The 16,059-nt window shown below is 42.7% G+C and overlaps 1 protein-coding gene across 3 annotated transcripts; it reads left to right on the forward strand.

The window, feature by feature from the left end:
- The first annotated feature begins 1,032 nt into the window (after positions 1–1,032).
- MSANTD4 (Myb/SANT DNA binding domain containing 4 with coiled-coils) lies at positions 1,033–16,059 on the forward strand. Of its 3 annotated transcripts, none has more exons than XM_060234873.1 (3): positions 1,033–1,337; positions 12,951–13,439; positions 14,651–16,059. In XM_060234873.1, exons 2-3 carry the CDS (start codon positions 12,978–12,980, stop codon positions 15,224–15,226), a joined length of 1,038 nt encoding a protein of 345 aa, XP_060090856.1. In that variant the 5' UTR covers positions 1,033–1,337; positions 12,951–12,977; the 3' UTR covers positions 15,227–16,059. The 3 variants fall into 3 exon arrangements, with proteins under 3 accessions (XP_060090856.1, XP_060090855.1, XP_060090857.1); XM_060234872.1 differs by having other exon boundaries at positions 1,263–1,416; XM_060234874.1 differs by lacking the exon at positions 1,033–1,337 and adding an exon at positions 1,453–1,951.

Genomic DNA, 16,059 nt, shown 5'->3' on the forward strand with positions numbered 1-16,059 from the left:
TCGTGGCATCTGGCCCCATCACACCTTGGCAAATAGAAGGGGAAGCCATGGAAGTAGTGACAGACTTCACATTTCTGGGATCCAAGATTACTGCAGATGGTGACTGTAGCCATGAAATTAAAAGACGTTTGCTCCTTGGGGGGACACCTATGGTGAACCTGGGCAGTATAATAAAAAGAAGAGACATCACCCTGCCAACAAAACTCCGTAGTCAAAGCGATGGTATTCCCAGTAGTAATGTATACTATGAGAGCTGGACCATAAGGAAGGCTGAGAGCAGAATAGATGCTTTTGAGCGGGAGAAGACTCTTGTGAGTCCCTTGGACTGCAAGATCAAATCAGTCAGTCCTAAGGGAAATCAACCCAGACTGGTCACTGGAAGGTCGGATGCTGAAGCTCAAATAGTTTGGCCACCAAATGAGAAAGGAGCACTCCCTGGAGAAGATCCTGATGCTAGGAAAGACAGAAGGCAAAAGAAGGGGACGGCAAAAGATGAGATGGCTGAACAGCATTACTGATGTAACTAACACAGTTTTGAGCAGACTTCGGAGGATGGTGGAAGACAGGAGGGCCTGGCGTGACTTTGTCCATGGGGTCGCAAAGAGTCGGACTCAACTGTGCGACCGAACAACAATAAATCTGAATAATTTGGCGTTGCCTCCGATTTACAGTTTGCCGAATCCTAGTTTCTTGCTTGCTGTCACTAACCCTCAAAAAGGACCTGTGGAGGGAACTCGATCGACTAGAGGAGGAAATCCAGCTGAGAAAACTTACAGAGGGGCAACCAGTCCCTCCACCTTCTCAGCCCCGCCTGTTTCCATAGAAACAGGCCACAGGAGCAAGTCGCTTTACATACCCTAAAAAGGTTTTCCGCTCTTCCTCATTCAAAGCTAACAAAAACGCGTCACCTTTTCAAACTACCATAGACCCCCAAAACGTTCTCTTTACTCTTTAAGCAAGGAAATCAGCCCCATACGACGGAAGCAAAATAAAGGGCGGGTTTGCTACGACCACGCCCTCCCTTCCCCACCCGCGTCTCGTCCCATTCTCTCTCCAAGGACGACTGGAAAGGGCGGGAAGCATGGGCGAGGCGATCAGCGACCACCCTCTCCCACAGCCAATGAAAGTTGACGAGCAGATCTTCGAACCAATAGACATGACAGAAGAAGATTCGGCCAAAGGGAAACGGGAGGTGGGGGAAAACGAGCGCGGCTCGGGCAAAGTTGCGCGAGTTCGGGAATGAGGCGAGGGGGAGGCGGTTGGAACCGTTGGGGAGCGTGCGCCGCGCGGATGACGAGGAGGGAGGCTCCCGGCCAATCACAGCGCTACGTGGCGGGGTGAGTGACAAGCGGGTTCGCCAGCGGCAGGGGGGTGGGTCAAAAGGCCGGCGTTCCGAGGGGGGAGCGTTGCGCGCAGGTGAGTCACTTTTGCGCTGCTGAGGATGGGGAGGATAGAAGGAAGGGGAGGAGCCGCGTTAATCTGCGGGGAGCAGTGGGGCAGGCAGCGGGAGGCGCTGCCTTTTTTTTTTCTTTTGGTTGTGAGGGAAACTTGGCGGTTTCTTCCTCTCCCCGCCCTTCACCCTGCGTAGTTTTCCTAAGGGGCATCCTTCCGCCTTCACTTCTTCCCAGCCGCTTCTCATTGCACCGTCGGAGGGAGGCGGAGGAGACAGTCCACGGCCTCACCTCCTTCTCTAGCAAGCTCTAGGGGAGACGTTATTTCCCCCTCCCTTTCGGGCGGGTCGTAACGTCTGTGCTGGTTTCAAGGAGAAGGGTGGACCCTTTCGCCCCCCCTCCTCCTCCCTTGCACTGTAGGATCCGTGTGGAGCTCTTGAGGCGCAGCAGGTTTAATATCAACCTTCCCTTTCTCCTGACTCAGCTCTATTTCTATTCCAGTCGCAGAGAGAAAAAAGTGGTAGAGCCCTCTGGTGATAGAACGGGCTGTACCAAGATGGGTAAGCCGTGATTGTCTGCAGCGGTAGAAAAGAGCGAGGAGGATCCGGTTAAATCCTTAAAGACTCACAAAATGTGTGTGTGTGAGGAAGGTATTTGAGCAGTGACTCACAATAAGAAGATAATGGATTTATACAGGGGCCGTTTTGTAGAAAAATAGGTGGTGGAGCTCATCCAGAGATTGTTACGCAGCTGCACCTACTATTCAATGGACAAGGAGGTGGAACTCTCAGAAAGATTCAGGAGCTGTGCTCCTTTGAGCTCCCACTGAATCCAAGCCCTGGATTTATATCCCACCCTATACTCTGAATCTCAAAGTCACAGAGCGGTCACAATCTCTCCCCACCGCCCAAGGACACCCTGTGAGGTAGGTGGGGAGGAGAGAGCTCTTGCAGCAGCTGCCCTTTCAAGGACAACTCTGCGAGAGCTATGGCTGACCCAAGGCCATTCCAGCAGGTGCAAGTGGAGGAGTGGGGAATCAAACCCAGTTCTCCCAGATAAGAGCCCAAGCACTTAACCACTACACCAAACTGGCTCTCAGCCAGTGTTCCCTCTAAGCTAAGTTAGCGTGAGCTAGTGCACAGATTTTTAGCCTCCAGCTCACACATTTTTGTCTTAGCTCAGGAAAAATGGCCCCAGAGCACCATAATTTATGCAGTAGCTCACAAAGTAGAATTTTTTGCTCACAAGACTCTGCAGCTTAGAGGGAACATTGCTCACAGGCAGCCTGCCACAATTTTTGTGAGCCTTCAAGGAACTATACCGCTTTGAGTGGAAGGTTGAGAATAGTTTCTTGGAGGCATGTATTCTTTAAAATCATCTCCCACAAGCAGAAAGCGAATAGAAATAGCCATGGTTATGTTTACAAGAAGTTGTGGTGTCAGTATTAACTAATCCCTTGTGGCACTTTAAAAACTTATTGGCACTTAATTCCTCTGGCAAGTAACTTGTTTCTTTTTTAAAAACCAGTGTTTTGTTTAGTTTTTCTTGACTATGCATTGATTTCATGCAGTTGCATTTTGTCATGTGCTACTTCCGTTTTATGGCCTCTTCCTGTGCCTCCCCTCCCATATATCCTACACAGAACTATAGTAAGGGTCTGCTGCATATACCCAGTTGAATGGGTGATTGACTGTAAAAGTTTATGCTGGTATAAATTTCCTTATCATGACTGTTTCCTACTTGTACAGAGGGATGTGATTAGTTTAGAACAGGGATCCCAGCCTGTGGTCACCCTTGATAGCAATGCAAGTTAAGGAAGCTATAAAAACAAAGAGGCATCTTTTAAAAAGTTTAAGGTCTGCCCCATTGAATTGATCATAAGGGGGGGACTACGGGCTCTGATAAAAGAAATTAGGCAAGCAAAAATTGATTTTGAGGAATTAGCTGTTAATCCCACCCTGAGCCTGCCTTGGCAGGGTAGACAGGATAGAAATCCCATTAATAAATAAAATAAAAAATAAAGGCATCAAGACAAACAATACATATTTTAAAAAATATATATTCAGAGCAGGAAAACAGCCAGAGAAGCAGTTGGGCCTTTAGATGACCAAGGATCAAAGGAATTACTAAAAAAAGATGGGGAGACGGCAGAGGAGTTCAATGGATTTTTTGCTTCTGTGGGAAGTATGGGGCATATACCAATGCCACAGCCACTCTTTTCAAGAAGGAAATCTGAAGAACTGAGTCAAATTGAGATTATGAGAAATAAAGTCCTAGACTTCTTGCGGAAATTAAAAATCAGTAAGTCTCCAGGTCCTGATTGCGTATACACGAGAGTTCTTAGGGAACTCAGATAGTTGATCTACTATCGCTAAGTACAGCCGCTGTAACAGAAGACTGGAGAATAGCAAATATTACACCAATTTTTAAAGAGAGGTCCAGAAGGGAACCAGGAAATTTATGGCCAGTCAGCCTAACATTTGTCCTAGACGAATTAGTAAAAACTGTAATCAAAGATAGAATTATTAAGCATATAAAGGAACAACACCTGCTGAAGGAAAATCTGTTACTTCTGCAAACGGAAATACTGTCTCACCAACCTTTTGATGTTCTTTGGGAAAGTGGACAAGCATGTATACAACCAGTGACCCGGTAGACATTATATACTTGGACTTACATAAGGTCCTCTTCCGTATTTTCCTTCTGTACCAGGTACCTCGCTAAAGACTCCTGAGTCAACTTAGCAGTCATGATATAAGAAGACTGGTTCACATGGATTAAAACCTGGTTAAATGGGAGGAAGCAAAGAGTAGGAATGAATGGGCAGTTCTTATAGTGGAAGTAAGTGGCGGGGTCCCACAAGGATCTTTATTGGGGCTGGTACTAAAGATCTGGAACTAGGGGTGAATAGTGTAGTTGCCAGGTTTGTAGATGGACACAAAAATGTTGAGGAGGATGAAAACCATGGCTGACCGAAGAGCTCCATGAGGATTTCCACAAGTTGGGTGAGTGAGTGACAATGTGGCAAATGAAGTTCAGTGTTGGTAAGCATATGGTGATGCACATTGGGACAAAAAAGTCCCAACTTTAGGATTAGGTCAGTGAGGTCTGAATTTGATGAGACTGATTGAGGAAAAGATCTTGGTGTCAATCTATTGAGTTGCAGCAGTGGAAAAGACAAACTCTATGTTCAGGACTGAAAATACAATAGCCAATATTATAATGTCCCTGTATAGATACATGGTGCAGTCTCATTTGTAATACTGTGTACACTGTACTCTGTGTATTGGAATACACTGTGTACACTGAATTTAGAATACTGTGTTCACTGTATTTCGCGAAGGACATCGCAGACTGGTACCGTAGAAAGTACAGAAGAGAGCAGTCATGATTGGGGGTTAGCGCGTCTTCCCTGTGAGGAAATGCTGAAGAATCTGCAACTTTTCAATGGAGTAGAAAGTTGACAATGAGAAAGTTTTATCTCTCTCCCAAAATACTCATGAGGGCCTGCAATGAATCTCATGGGCAGTTGATTCAGGACAAAAGAAAATACATTACACAGCAAGTGATTAAAATGTGGCACTTGCTGCGAGAGGATGTAGTGATGGTTATAAGAATGAATACTTTTAAAAAGGGATTTAGATAGATTCATGGAGGATAGGTCTGTTGGTGGTTTCTAGCCATGGTGATTGGGGGGAACTTCCACACACTAATCCTCTGAATCCAAGAGCTAGAGGTAATATCAGAGGAAGGTCTCAGCTTCCATGCCCTGTTGTTGATCCTCCAGAGGAACTGGTTGGCCACTGTGTGAGGCAGGATGCTGAACTACATAGACCAGGGGTGGCGGATGGTAGTTCTCCAGATGTTTTTTGCCTACAACTCCCATCAGCCCCAGCCAGCATGGCCAATGGCTGGGGCTGATGGGAGTTGTAGGCAAACATCTGGAGAGCTACCGTTCACCACCCCTGACAGACCATTTGTCTGATCTAGTGAGGCTCTTAAGTTCTTTCTGACCCTAAGAGGAGAACAACTACAAAATGCTACAGCAGTCACCAATCACAAAATGTTGGGGGGCGGGGCGGGATGAGATAAGCATAACTAGTTGTAACTCCTCAGCTTATCAGTCTGAAGCTCTGTTAACAGGATGGTTTTAAAAATGAACATATTTAATTTTTTTTTTTTTTGCATACATGTAGCTTACCTTCAGGTACACAGCAAAGATCCTTGTGCTCTGCTGGCAACTGTTGCAAAGGCAGCTATTAAAAGTTTTGCACAACCAATCAGAAGTCTTGATGGGCAAAAACCCCACCTGGCCCCACACACTTTCTAAAACCACTTGGTGGGCACCAGGGAAGCTAAATCATGTCAGCGATTAACCACCCTGATTTCATTCACAGTATCTTCGTGCATTATATTGTATAACAGAAATGGTTCATTTATTCTAATTCTGTTTATTTTACAATAAGCTTTAGGAATTCAAAGACCAAGTTACAATGAATTCAAACTGCACCTGCAAATTCTGGGGCATGATCTATAAATGAAAGTGTCTTGGAATTTGGGGCTACGATTTGTGTTGCAAGACTTCATCACCATCTCTGGTTTATTCTCATATTTCTGTTTCAAAATGATTTTGCTTGTAACTAATGAGAACAAAGGGTGTATTTTGTGTATTTGATCAAGAATGTATTGAAGAGTACTTAAATAAGTCTGATTATTGTAGCACTGTTTTGCAGCTCAAGAAGAATTGGAATGAACATTGCAGATGAAATTCAGTATTGGCAAATGCAAAACAATGTATCACAAAAAGAACTTCAACTATATTTACAACACACTGCATTCTAAATTTGCTGTTACTCAAGAGGTATCAGAATTGTTTTGGAGAGCTGCTTGTGAAAACATCAAGGCTGGCACTAAACAGGAAGATAATAAGGATACTTGGACAAAGATAGTGAAACAGCTTTTACAAAGAATATTTGTGCATTGAACTGTTGTGCATTGAACTGTTGCAGGTTTTCATTGATTATTTAGAAAATTCTATTATAAATCTGGGAAATGTATGGTGTAAGGAAAGGCTACAAAGGTAGGATTTGTAATTCTGAAATCAGGCTATTAGAGAGACAAAAATACATAGTGAATGATTGGATAGAGAGAAGCCAATATGAAGGGTATGATCTAATACTGTACAGCAGTGGTCCCCAACCTTTTTTGCCCCAGGGCCGGCAGGGTGAGGGCACCCAATTTGTCCTCCCCCTGCCTCCCATGGCACCTCTTCCCCTGTTTTCCTCCCCCATTCTTTCCTCCCTCCTTCACCCCTGTGCAGCCTTGCCACTGCCCCCCCCCCACAGCCTCACAGCCTCCTTCTCCCCCAGTTTCCTCCCTCCCTCCTTCCCCCCTGCGCAGCCTCACTGCCTCTTAAAGGTGCAACTTCCCTCCGACTTTGTTCTACTGCTTCAGACCAACACTGCTGCCCACTTGGATCTATCCTCCCCCCGTTTTCTTTTCCTTCGCTCCCCCACCATGCAGCCTCGCCTCCTCCCCTCCGTTTTCACCATTTTAAGGCCAGGGAAGGGGCCGTGAAGCTCCTCCCAGGCCGACACCCCCCTTCCAGGAAGGAGGCAAGGGCAGTGTCCTCACCGCTGTGGTGGTTTTCCTGGACAATCAGTGGATTGGCAGGGGGAGTCAGCCTGGGAGGTGCTTCACCACCGCTTCCCCAGCCTTAAAATGGTGACATCGGGGACAGGGGGGAAGGCGCAATGCGGGGGGGGCAGCGAGGCTGCACGGCCCATTGCAAACAGGCCGTGGCTCGGTACCAATTCCAGGCCCGGGGGTTGGGGACCTCTGCTGTACAGGGTATCAGATGAAGATTAGATGCAGTGCTTGAAATCCAAACAAAGTTAGTTGCACTTGAATTGAAATCAATTTGTTGGGTTTACAGAACTTATTTTCTCTGATTTAGGGCCAGTAACTTGGGTTTGGATCCTTTGAATGAGTTAGCTAGAGGCAAGCTAGATACTCTGTGCTATGGAGTGCACTTTCCTTGATGCTAAAACTTCAATTTGTGCAATCGCCCATTTAAAAACCACTGATATTTTGCAAATGAAACTTTAGTGGAAGGGGAAGTGTGCTTCATAATACAAATTACCTTGCACAGATGCAATTGTTCATAGGATCCATGCCTATAAAATTAAATAGTGCTTCATATAATAGAGACTGCGTGTTTTACTGCCAGTAGAAGATGACCAGGAGTAGGAACAACACTAACTATGGTAGATGTTGATACTCCCATTTTCATCTAAGATTATATCACTAATCTGGACCCTGTGTAGTCTGGATCAAGGAATGATGTAACTAGGATGACAACAGACAATTGCATCTGTCTTTTAGGCACTCAGTGAAAGGTAATAAACCGGTCACTTACCACAAGAAAAGCCAAATCTCTTAAGTGGCTAGACTGTGGTATGCTTTGCAAATTATTGTTCTGGTCATCAGCATGCTCTGATGAAACAAATCTTCTCAACCACTTGGCTCCATCCTGAAGGCTTTTATATTTTGATACCTCTGTCCAATAGGTTTGTGCAAAGAAACACACAGTCAAATAGGATATATCACAATGATTGTCTTTGTAGATGTTAGGTCAAATCAAGATCTAAATTAGTATGCCTGGATTAGCTCTTTCCCCCATGCTTCAGTGAATGTGTTGGAGCTCATTGTGTAGTGTAACAAGAAAAACAACAACAGCACAACAATTGTGTTTTATCAGTGTTTCAGAACCAAGCAAATATATAGAATCATTTTCAAATAACTTCCCGGATCTTATGATAGGCTCTTCCCATTTTTCTTATTTATGTACCATATTTATATACTACTTCCTTTTTGGAACACAATGCAGTTTGCGCAGAGTTGCTAAGAAGTTTCCCATCCATGCACCACTGACCAAACTTATAAATGTGAGTCAGCTGGGTATGGTGGTTAAGAGTGGCGGATTCTGATGTGGAGAACCAGGTTTGACTCCCTACTTTTCTACATGAGGCCAGCTGTGTGACTTGGAGTCACTCACAATTCTCTCAGCTCTCTCAGCCCCACCTACCACACAGGGTGTCTGTTGTGGGAAGAGGAAGGGAAGGTGATTGTAAGCTGCTCTGAGACTCCTTCAAGTAGTGAAGGGTGGGTATAAAACCAATTATTCTCCCCCACCACCACCACCATATTGAGTTCCAGTGGATTTTGTAAGGGTTATTTTTAAAAAGACAGTAATAGGGCATAGTGATGTTAGGGATTTATTCTACTTCTGAAATTCTTGTCAAAAGTCACCTCAACTATATAGCATTTTTTCATGAAAATGAATTTTTATCTGTGACAAAAAGCCAATTAGGCTTGTGCAGTCTCCTTGTGAATTGTAAACTTTATCACTTCACAACTGGATGTAGAAGTGAGTCCTTAAAATTAGCAGAACTGAAGAGAACAAGACAAAATATATTATATACTGTAAATAAATTTTCAAGATGGAATTTGAACTTTAAAAATATATACTGATCACTTGGCTTCCAATTTATTTTCTCTTCACCTCCCATTTCCTATCCTTTAATGAAATTTTATTGAAAGAATTTTAGTCTCTAAGATACAGCTGCATTTAAATAATGATAATGGTATGCAATATCAGAGCAGTGTTCCTATTTTCATATGAATTTAAACACCTGATTGCTTTAATCCATGCAAATACTAATAATTCACAAGCCTTGATGAGATATCTCATGCAAGAAACTGCAAAAGTTATAATTTAGAGGAAAATACTATGATCCTTTATCTGGTTGTGGCAAAAGCTCAGTATTATTTGCTGCTTCTGAATTAATTAGTACCTTTTCAATTTATGAAAACTTCATTCCTGGAAGACAAAAGGAAGCAACTTTTGTGTCAGGGATTCTGTCCCCCCACCCCACACACAGAATTTCTTTCCAGTCAATTCCAGAATATCCAAAATTTATGAGTAGATGCTAACCTCTGGAAGAGTTATATTAAAAGAGCAGCATCACATTTGACATGTGGAAGAGGCCTGCTTGATCAGGCTAGGGCCCTGTGTAGCCTAGTATCCTGTTTCATCAGTGACTTGTTAGATCAGGGGTGTCAAACATAAGGCCTTGGGGCCAGAACTGGCCAAGGCTCTTATCTGGTCCACAAGTAGCTGCTAAGTACGGAAATATAAGAACTCCCCCTTTTACAGTATCCCTTTGGGGGGAAAAACTAGTCTTGCATATAATTAAATACATTTATTGGGGCTTTTGTGGACTCCCCAATAAATCAATTGCTTTCACTGCTAGGAATCAATTGTTTCTGTTTGTATTTTGAGTAAAAGATAATATTGTTAATTGAGTTTGCCTGTTTCCTTTATAAAGTTTCTATCTTCAGTAACTGGCATTACAGTTTATGACAGACATGGTCTGGCCCGACAAAGTGACATTTATGTCAGACCCAGCCCTTGTGACAAATTAGTTTGACACCTCTAAGTTAGATGTTAATAGGAATTATCAACAGTCTTCACTGCCCCCATTGTTTGCCCAAATGACGTTGTATTCGGAGGCATTATTGCATGTGTGCCTGAACGTTCCATTTAGCCATCATGGTGAATAACCATTGATATACCTATAGGGCTGCCAGGTGAGGCTGACAAGCTGGCAGGGGACTTACCAGGAGGCTCCAGGAGAGGGGAGGAAAGAAGTGTGATTGAACTCCAAAGCGAGTGAACTGCTGTTGCATTTAAAGGGTTGTGTTCCTTTTAAATGCCTTCCCTTCATTGGAAATAATGGAGGATAGGGACACCTTTTGGAGCTCATACAATTGGACCCCCTGGTCCAATGTTTTTGAAACTTGGGGGTTGGGGTATTGAGGAGAGGCACCAGCAGCTATGCTGAAAATTTGTTGCCTTTACCTCAAGAAACAGCCACCCTGAGCCTCAGATACTCACAGATTGATTCTTCATTATATCCTATGGGGACTGATCTCCATAGGGTATAATGGAGCATCCAGCAGGCATCCCCACCCTCTCTGATAAGCCATAAAGCAGGGGGAGGGGCTCCAAACTGGGGGATCCCCAGCCCTCAACTGGGGAATGTCAACCTTGTTGCCTCTCATGTCAGTTAGAGCTTAACTCCCTCCGAAAGCCTTCTAAACTGTTGTCCATCACCATATTTTGTGACAGCACTTGTGAAAATAGCGCATTGCATGAAGTAGATCTCCCTTGTATGGATTTACAGCCAATCATTTTCATTGGGTAGTCCTGCATTCTACTATTATATGAACAAGAGAAGTTTCTACCTAGTTTTCCATAAAACTGTAAACCTTTCTCATGGCCAAAGCCTGAAAGTGTTTCTAAGTGCAAAGGCTTCAGGATGCTCAAGTCATTTAGTAGGGTGGGTTTGTGTTTCTTATGACTTTTCTGATATCCAGAGTTCTTGCACCTAGCCTTACAAAATTCAGTTGGCTGGGCATGGAAGCCCAGAAAGAAATTTGCCTTCAGACCGAGCAGAATTTACATCTATTAGAGGCCAGATGTCCTTCCTTGTTCTTGAGGCCTGAGTTTTGTGTAACTGTCACTTCCTGAGGAAATTCCCTTTGGGATGCTGGGTGGCACAGCTGGCAGAATCTACAATGTTAAAAGAGCCAATAGTATAAATGAACTGGCAAAATAAAATAAATTAGAAAGAGACAGAAGCCTACCGACTGTTGTAGAATGGCAACCGAAGCCCAAAGTTTGAACATGCTGTACAGTCCTCTGAGATTTTATGATGCCTCTATGTAATGTGGCTGAGAAGGAGTTGAGTATGAAAGGCAGTAGCATTTTAGCTGACTTCAGTCAAGGGCACACTGCTTAAGGAGAAAGAACCTAAATTCATTTAAGCAGATACAGTTCCATGTATGGAACTACACAGATTAGCAACTGCCGTGATGAAACATGACCATCTTGTTTGGTATTTCTGTGACAGTGCCTCTTGTCCAGTGCTCATTTCCTTTGCACGATTATGTCTGATTTGAGGTTGAATGGCTCTCTGTGCATGCCCAGTTGAATGGCTCTCTCTGCATACCCAGAATCAAACTTTGTTAGTCTTAAGGATGCCACTGGACTCAAACTTTTTTCTGTTGCTTCAGACCAGCACGGCTACTGACCTGAAACCATTTTGTTTGTTTTCCCAATACAGATGAGGTGGCATAGTGACACCATTATTCATTACAATTGTGTAGGCCTTTCCCATGCAGTCCTTATTGCAGGACAGTTACCCCATTTACTGCTTTAACAGATTGGAAGTTAGCACACTGTACAATTCCTGTGTGCTTTGCAGGGATCAGATGCTTGACTAAACACATCAGAGTAAGTTGAAACTTAGTTATGGCGCTTTAGGGTTGACCAAGTCTAAAAAGATCTAGTCAGCTGATTTGCCAAATAATGATCAAGTTGCATTAAAGCATTAATTAAATAATCAGATTATTATTGGGAACCTTGTGAAGACACTTTCATATTTATGTGAATTATTCTTTGGTGGCAGTGGTGGATTAGAAATGTTTTAATAAATTAATTACCTTTTGTCCAGGAATAACAGTATTAGCCAACAGTTACAAAATTTAAACAGAAGAAACTAAGGGAAACTAACAGCAGCTATTTGAAAGTATTAGAAAGTATATAAATAATTTACTGTATACTTTTAAAAATAATTTTCCAGTTTATTCCCCAAATAGATATTGAACTGATTTGTAATTTTATATGTTACAACAGTGTAGCTGCCATAACATGGATAGCCCAGGCTAGCCTGAGCTTGGCCTCTAAACAAGGGGTCAGCCCTACTTGCAAGGGAGACTTCCCACCAGGGAAGTCTGAGGCTGCTATTCAGAGGTAGAAAATGATAAACCACCTCTTAACATCTCTGGTCTTGCAAACCCTATAAGTCACCATAAGTTGGCTGTGAATGGCAAAAAAAAAAAATGTGCATCTGAGATAGAACCCTTTATTTTCAGTACTGAATTTTAATTATATTAGGGCATTCTTTTTCTTAAAATTGTGTTGCTACAATATGTTGCGTTCCTGAGGCTACTTTTTTTTGGGGGGGGGATATTAATGTTTAATGGAGTTAAATTCATTGACTGAAATGCAATCTATGACGGTTTTCGCACACAGCTTACCTCGCAGTCACAATCCTGTTCCCTCTGCAGCGTCTGTCGGATATCCCACCATCTGCGCTGGAGTTACAGGAAGTGCCGCGGCTTTTGCATCGCAAACGTAAACTGGGTTTTAGCGGTTTACGTTTGCTACGCAAAAGCTGCGGCACTTCCTGTAACTTCGGCGCAGATGGTGGGAAATCCGACCAGACGCTGTGGAGGGAACAGGATTGTGACTGCTAGGTGAGCTGTGTGCGAAAACGGTCATTATCTTTTTGTTTGCTGTTTATATCTAAGCTATTAAAAGAAGAAAATATAACAAGGTACAACTCCTTACTGTGCAGGAGCATACGGAGTTCCAGGTTGGTAATTATGAAACGAAGGAATTCACCGCTGATCTCTTTTTGTCTGCTACAGAAACAAGTACACTGAAAGCTGGAAAAGATGAAACAACTAAAGAGGAAAAGAAAAAGCAATTTTAGTGTTCAAGAAACTCAAACACTACTTAAAGAAATCCGAAAAAGGAGAGAAGTGCTTTTTTCTAAACAACTCAATACAACAATTAATGAAATGAAACGGAAGGCTTGGGAGGAAATAGCCGAGTGTGTTAATGCTGTGGGTGAAGGAGAGCAAAGGACAGGGACAGAAGTGAAAAGACGATACCTCGACTGGAGAGCCCTTATGAAGCGAAAGCGATTGAATTCCAACATCAAGCTTGTAGGTGCTGGGTTTCACCTTCCTTCATCTGATTTGGATGATTCTCTTAATGAAGATATAGATGAGAAAATTGGATTTCCAAATGAATCTAATTTTGAATGGCAGAATATCACAGACTTCCGGGAAGCAGGGGGGTCATTAACTGAAGTCAAAGTAGAAGAAGAAGAGGAAGATCCACAGAGTTTTGAAGTGAGTAGTTTCTGCACTGTAAGCCTACTTTGTATGTGTGAGGTGTGATTTTGGGGTTTTTTTTGGCTTATATAATTTCAGTGACAACTGTACCCATAATCTCTTACACCTGATGAGAAAGCAGTCTTGGTCACATCTGTATGCCAATTTTGGATAAAAAGACAATATATAAAATGATGGTGTTGGTTCCGTCACTCCTAAAAGTTTTGTGTTAGCCTGGGAGTCTCTTTTATAAGATGTAGATTTCCGGCCTGGTGGCTAGAATTACATTTTTAACTGGAAGCATCAACGGTAATCTATATTTATTTAATTTTCTTTTTAATTGGATGCTTTGATTTGGATCTTGTGAATAGCAGGTGGAAAGCACTGGCAGTGTATCTTCCCTGCTTCCCTTTCCTCCAGAGACATTTCTCTTCCTGGGAAAGTTTATTCCGGGGGATTTCTGTGTACTAATAGCTTCATTTTGCTGCGTAGCTGTAGTGGGAAAGGAGAAGGGGATGAGATTACCCCTTCTGCCTCTGCTCATGGAAGAGAAAGCAAGCAACTAATTTACCATTGTAGTACACATATGCACACTGTGGGTGAAGGAACTGCTGTATTGAGTATGTTATTTTACATTTCCTTTGGTGGGGCTATAAAGATCAGTAGCCAGATGTGAAACTCCCACAGTGTTTTGTGCCATTTCAAGTATCTTGGAATGCACCCACATGACCTTAAAATGTTGAGTGCAATACAGATTGTTTCATATAGTATTGGATTTATCATACTCTGTATGCGGTATTAAATTGGGACCATTGAAGAAGGCCTTTGTGACCTAAACATGCCTAGTCTGATTTCACTACTCCACATGTAAAGCCAGATGAGTGACCTTGGGTCAGTCACAGCTCTCTCAGAGCTCTTTCAGCCCCATCTACCCCACAGGGTTCCTCAACCTTTTAGGTATTCAATTCCAGTTTGGGGTCAGGTTTTTGCTCCTTTTTGTGTAGTTGAGCAGCTATGTGATCACCGTAAGATCTGCTTTAAGCCTTACAGCATGCCTGACCACCTGTGTTAATATGTAAAATCATACCATAGGGTTTATGCAGGCAGTATGCAAATGAAACTATGGATTAAACATGTGAATTGTAACTGTAAAATGTAGACCATCTTTATTTTTCCAGCTTAGAACAATATTAAAAGTAATCAGTAAATACTTCAATTGATTTTCCTAGTTTCCTATTGAGGAAGAAGAAGAGATTTTGTCCTCCGTGTTGCCAGACTCCAAAAAGGAAAATGATCTTCCTGATTTTGCCCATATTGAAGAGTTCGGCAATCTAAGCTCTGCCCAAGCTAGGCTGGTTTATGAAGATTCCCATTTGCTCATCAGCCTGGAGAAACAGAAGTTGGAACTCGAAAAACAGCGCCTGGATATCGAAGCAGAGCGACTGCAAGTGGAGAAGGAGCGGCTGCAGATCGAAAAGGAGCGGCTGCGACACATTGACCTGGAGCATGAAAGGCTTCAGCTGGAAAAGGAGCGGTTGCAGATGGAGAGAGAGAAACTGAGGCTTGAGGCTCTGCATGCTGAAAAACCCTCCCCAGAAAATGATGCCAGCCAAGCAGAGAAGCCCACTGTGCAGCCTCTGGATCTAGAAACGGAAAAACTTAAAATTGAAAAGGAGCGTTTACAGCTAGAGAAGGAGAGGCTGCAATTCCTGAAGTTTGAATCAGAGAAGCTGCAAATTGAGAAAGAACGCTTGCAAGTTGAAAAGGAACGCCTGCGAATTCAGCGGGAAGGGCACTTGCAGTGAATTTGGCCTGAGCAACTGTGCTTTGTGCTTCAATGTTTGTATTTTTTCTTAAAAGGTTAACTTGATTTCATTAAAATTGTTGGGCAACCTGTTCTTCAAAGCATTTCACCATTCGCAAAAGCCCTGCTTTACATTGCTGTTACTGTGAGGATTGTACCCCGACAGTACACTTTCCCCCCTTTCTCTTGGCCAGAGTTGAATGTTGCTGTATTCAAACTTTAAAAGGTGCTGAGGAACAGTGCTCAGCAAGTCAGTGTGCCTGTGTAAATGGAGCTTATGTGTGAAGCTGCATTTCACTGTAAGAGAAGTGTTTATGTCCTCTTGCATTCTCTGTTATATAGCTTTACGTCCACATTAAGGATCAAGGCGTAGCTGTATCTTCTCATTTTAAGAGTATTATTCTAAATCCGTAGGAGCCTTCAATATAAATTTGCATCTGATCTAAAGGAATAAGATTAAAGCTCGGCCTTTCGTGTTACATTGTGTTACCACAGAAAGTAATGCCTTTAATGTGAAGTGTGTTCTTCTCTGGATGGATTTGCAAAAGTGTCTTTGAGGCTGTTGGTTGTGTTCCTACTCAGTACATTTGCTTGTAGAAAATTAATAAATGAATTTTCATTTATGAAACATAAATTTAACCATTTATTGCTAAGGCAGATCTTAGAAATTCTGGTGTCTGTAGATAACTTTGGTGACCCACTTTGACATTCATGTGTTTGAACAGGATATATCTTGTGGGATTTACATAGATTATTTGTACATGTAAGTTTATTTATATCACTATGTAATTACTTTTATTTTGCAAATAAAGTGTTATTTTTTTATTACTGAAA

Source organism: Heteronotia binoei, chromosome 3, assembly GCF_032191835.1.
Source record: "Heteronotia binoei isolate CCM8104 ecotype False Entrance Well chromosome 3, APGP_CSIRO_Hbin_v1, whole genome shotgun sequence".
Classification (NCBI taxonomy): Eukaryota; Metazoa; Chordata; class Lepidosauria; order Squamata; family Gekkonidae; genus Heteronotia; species Heteronotia binoei.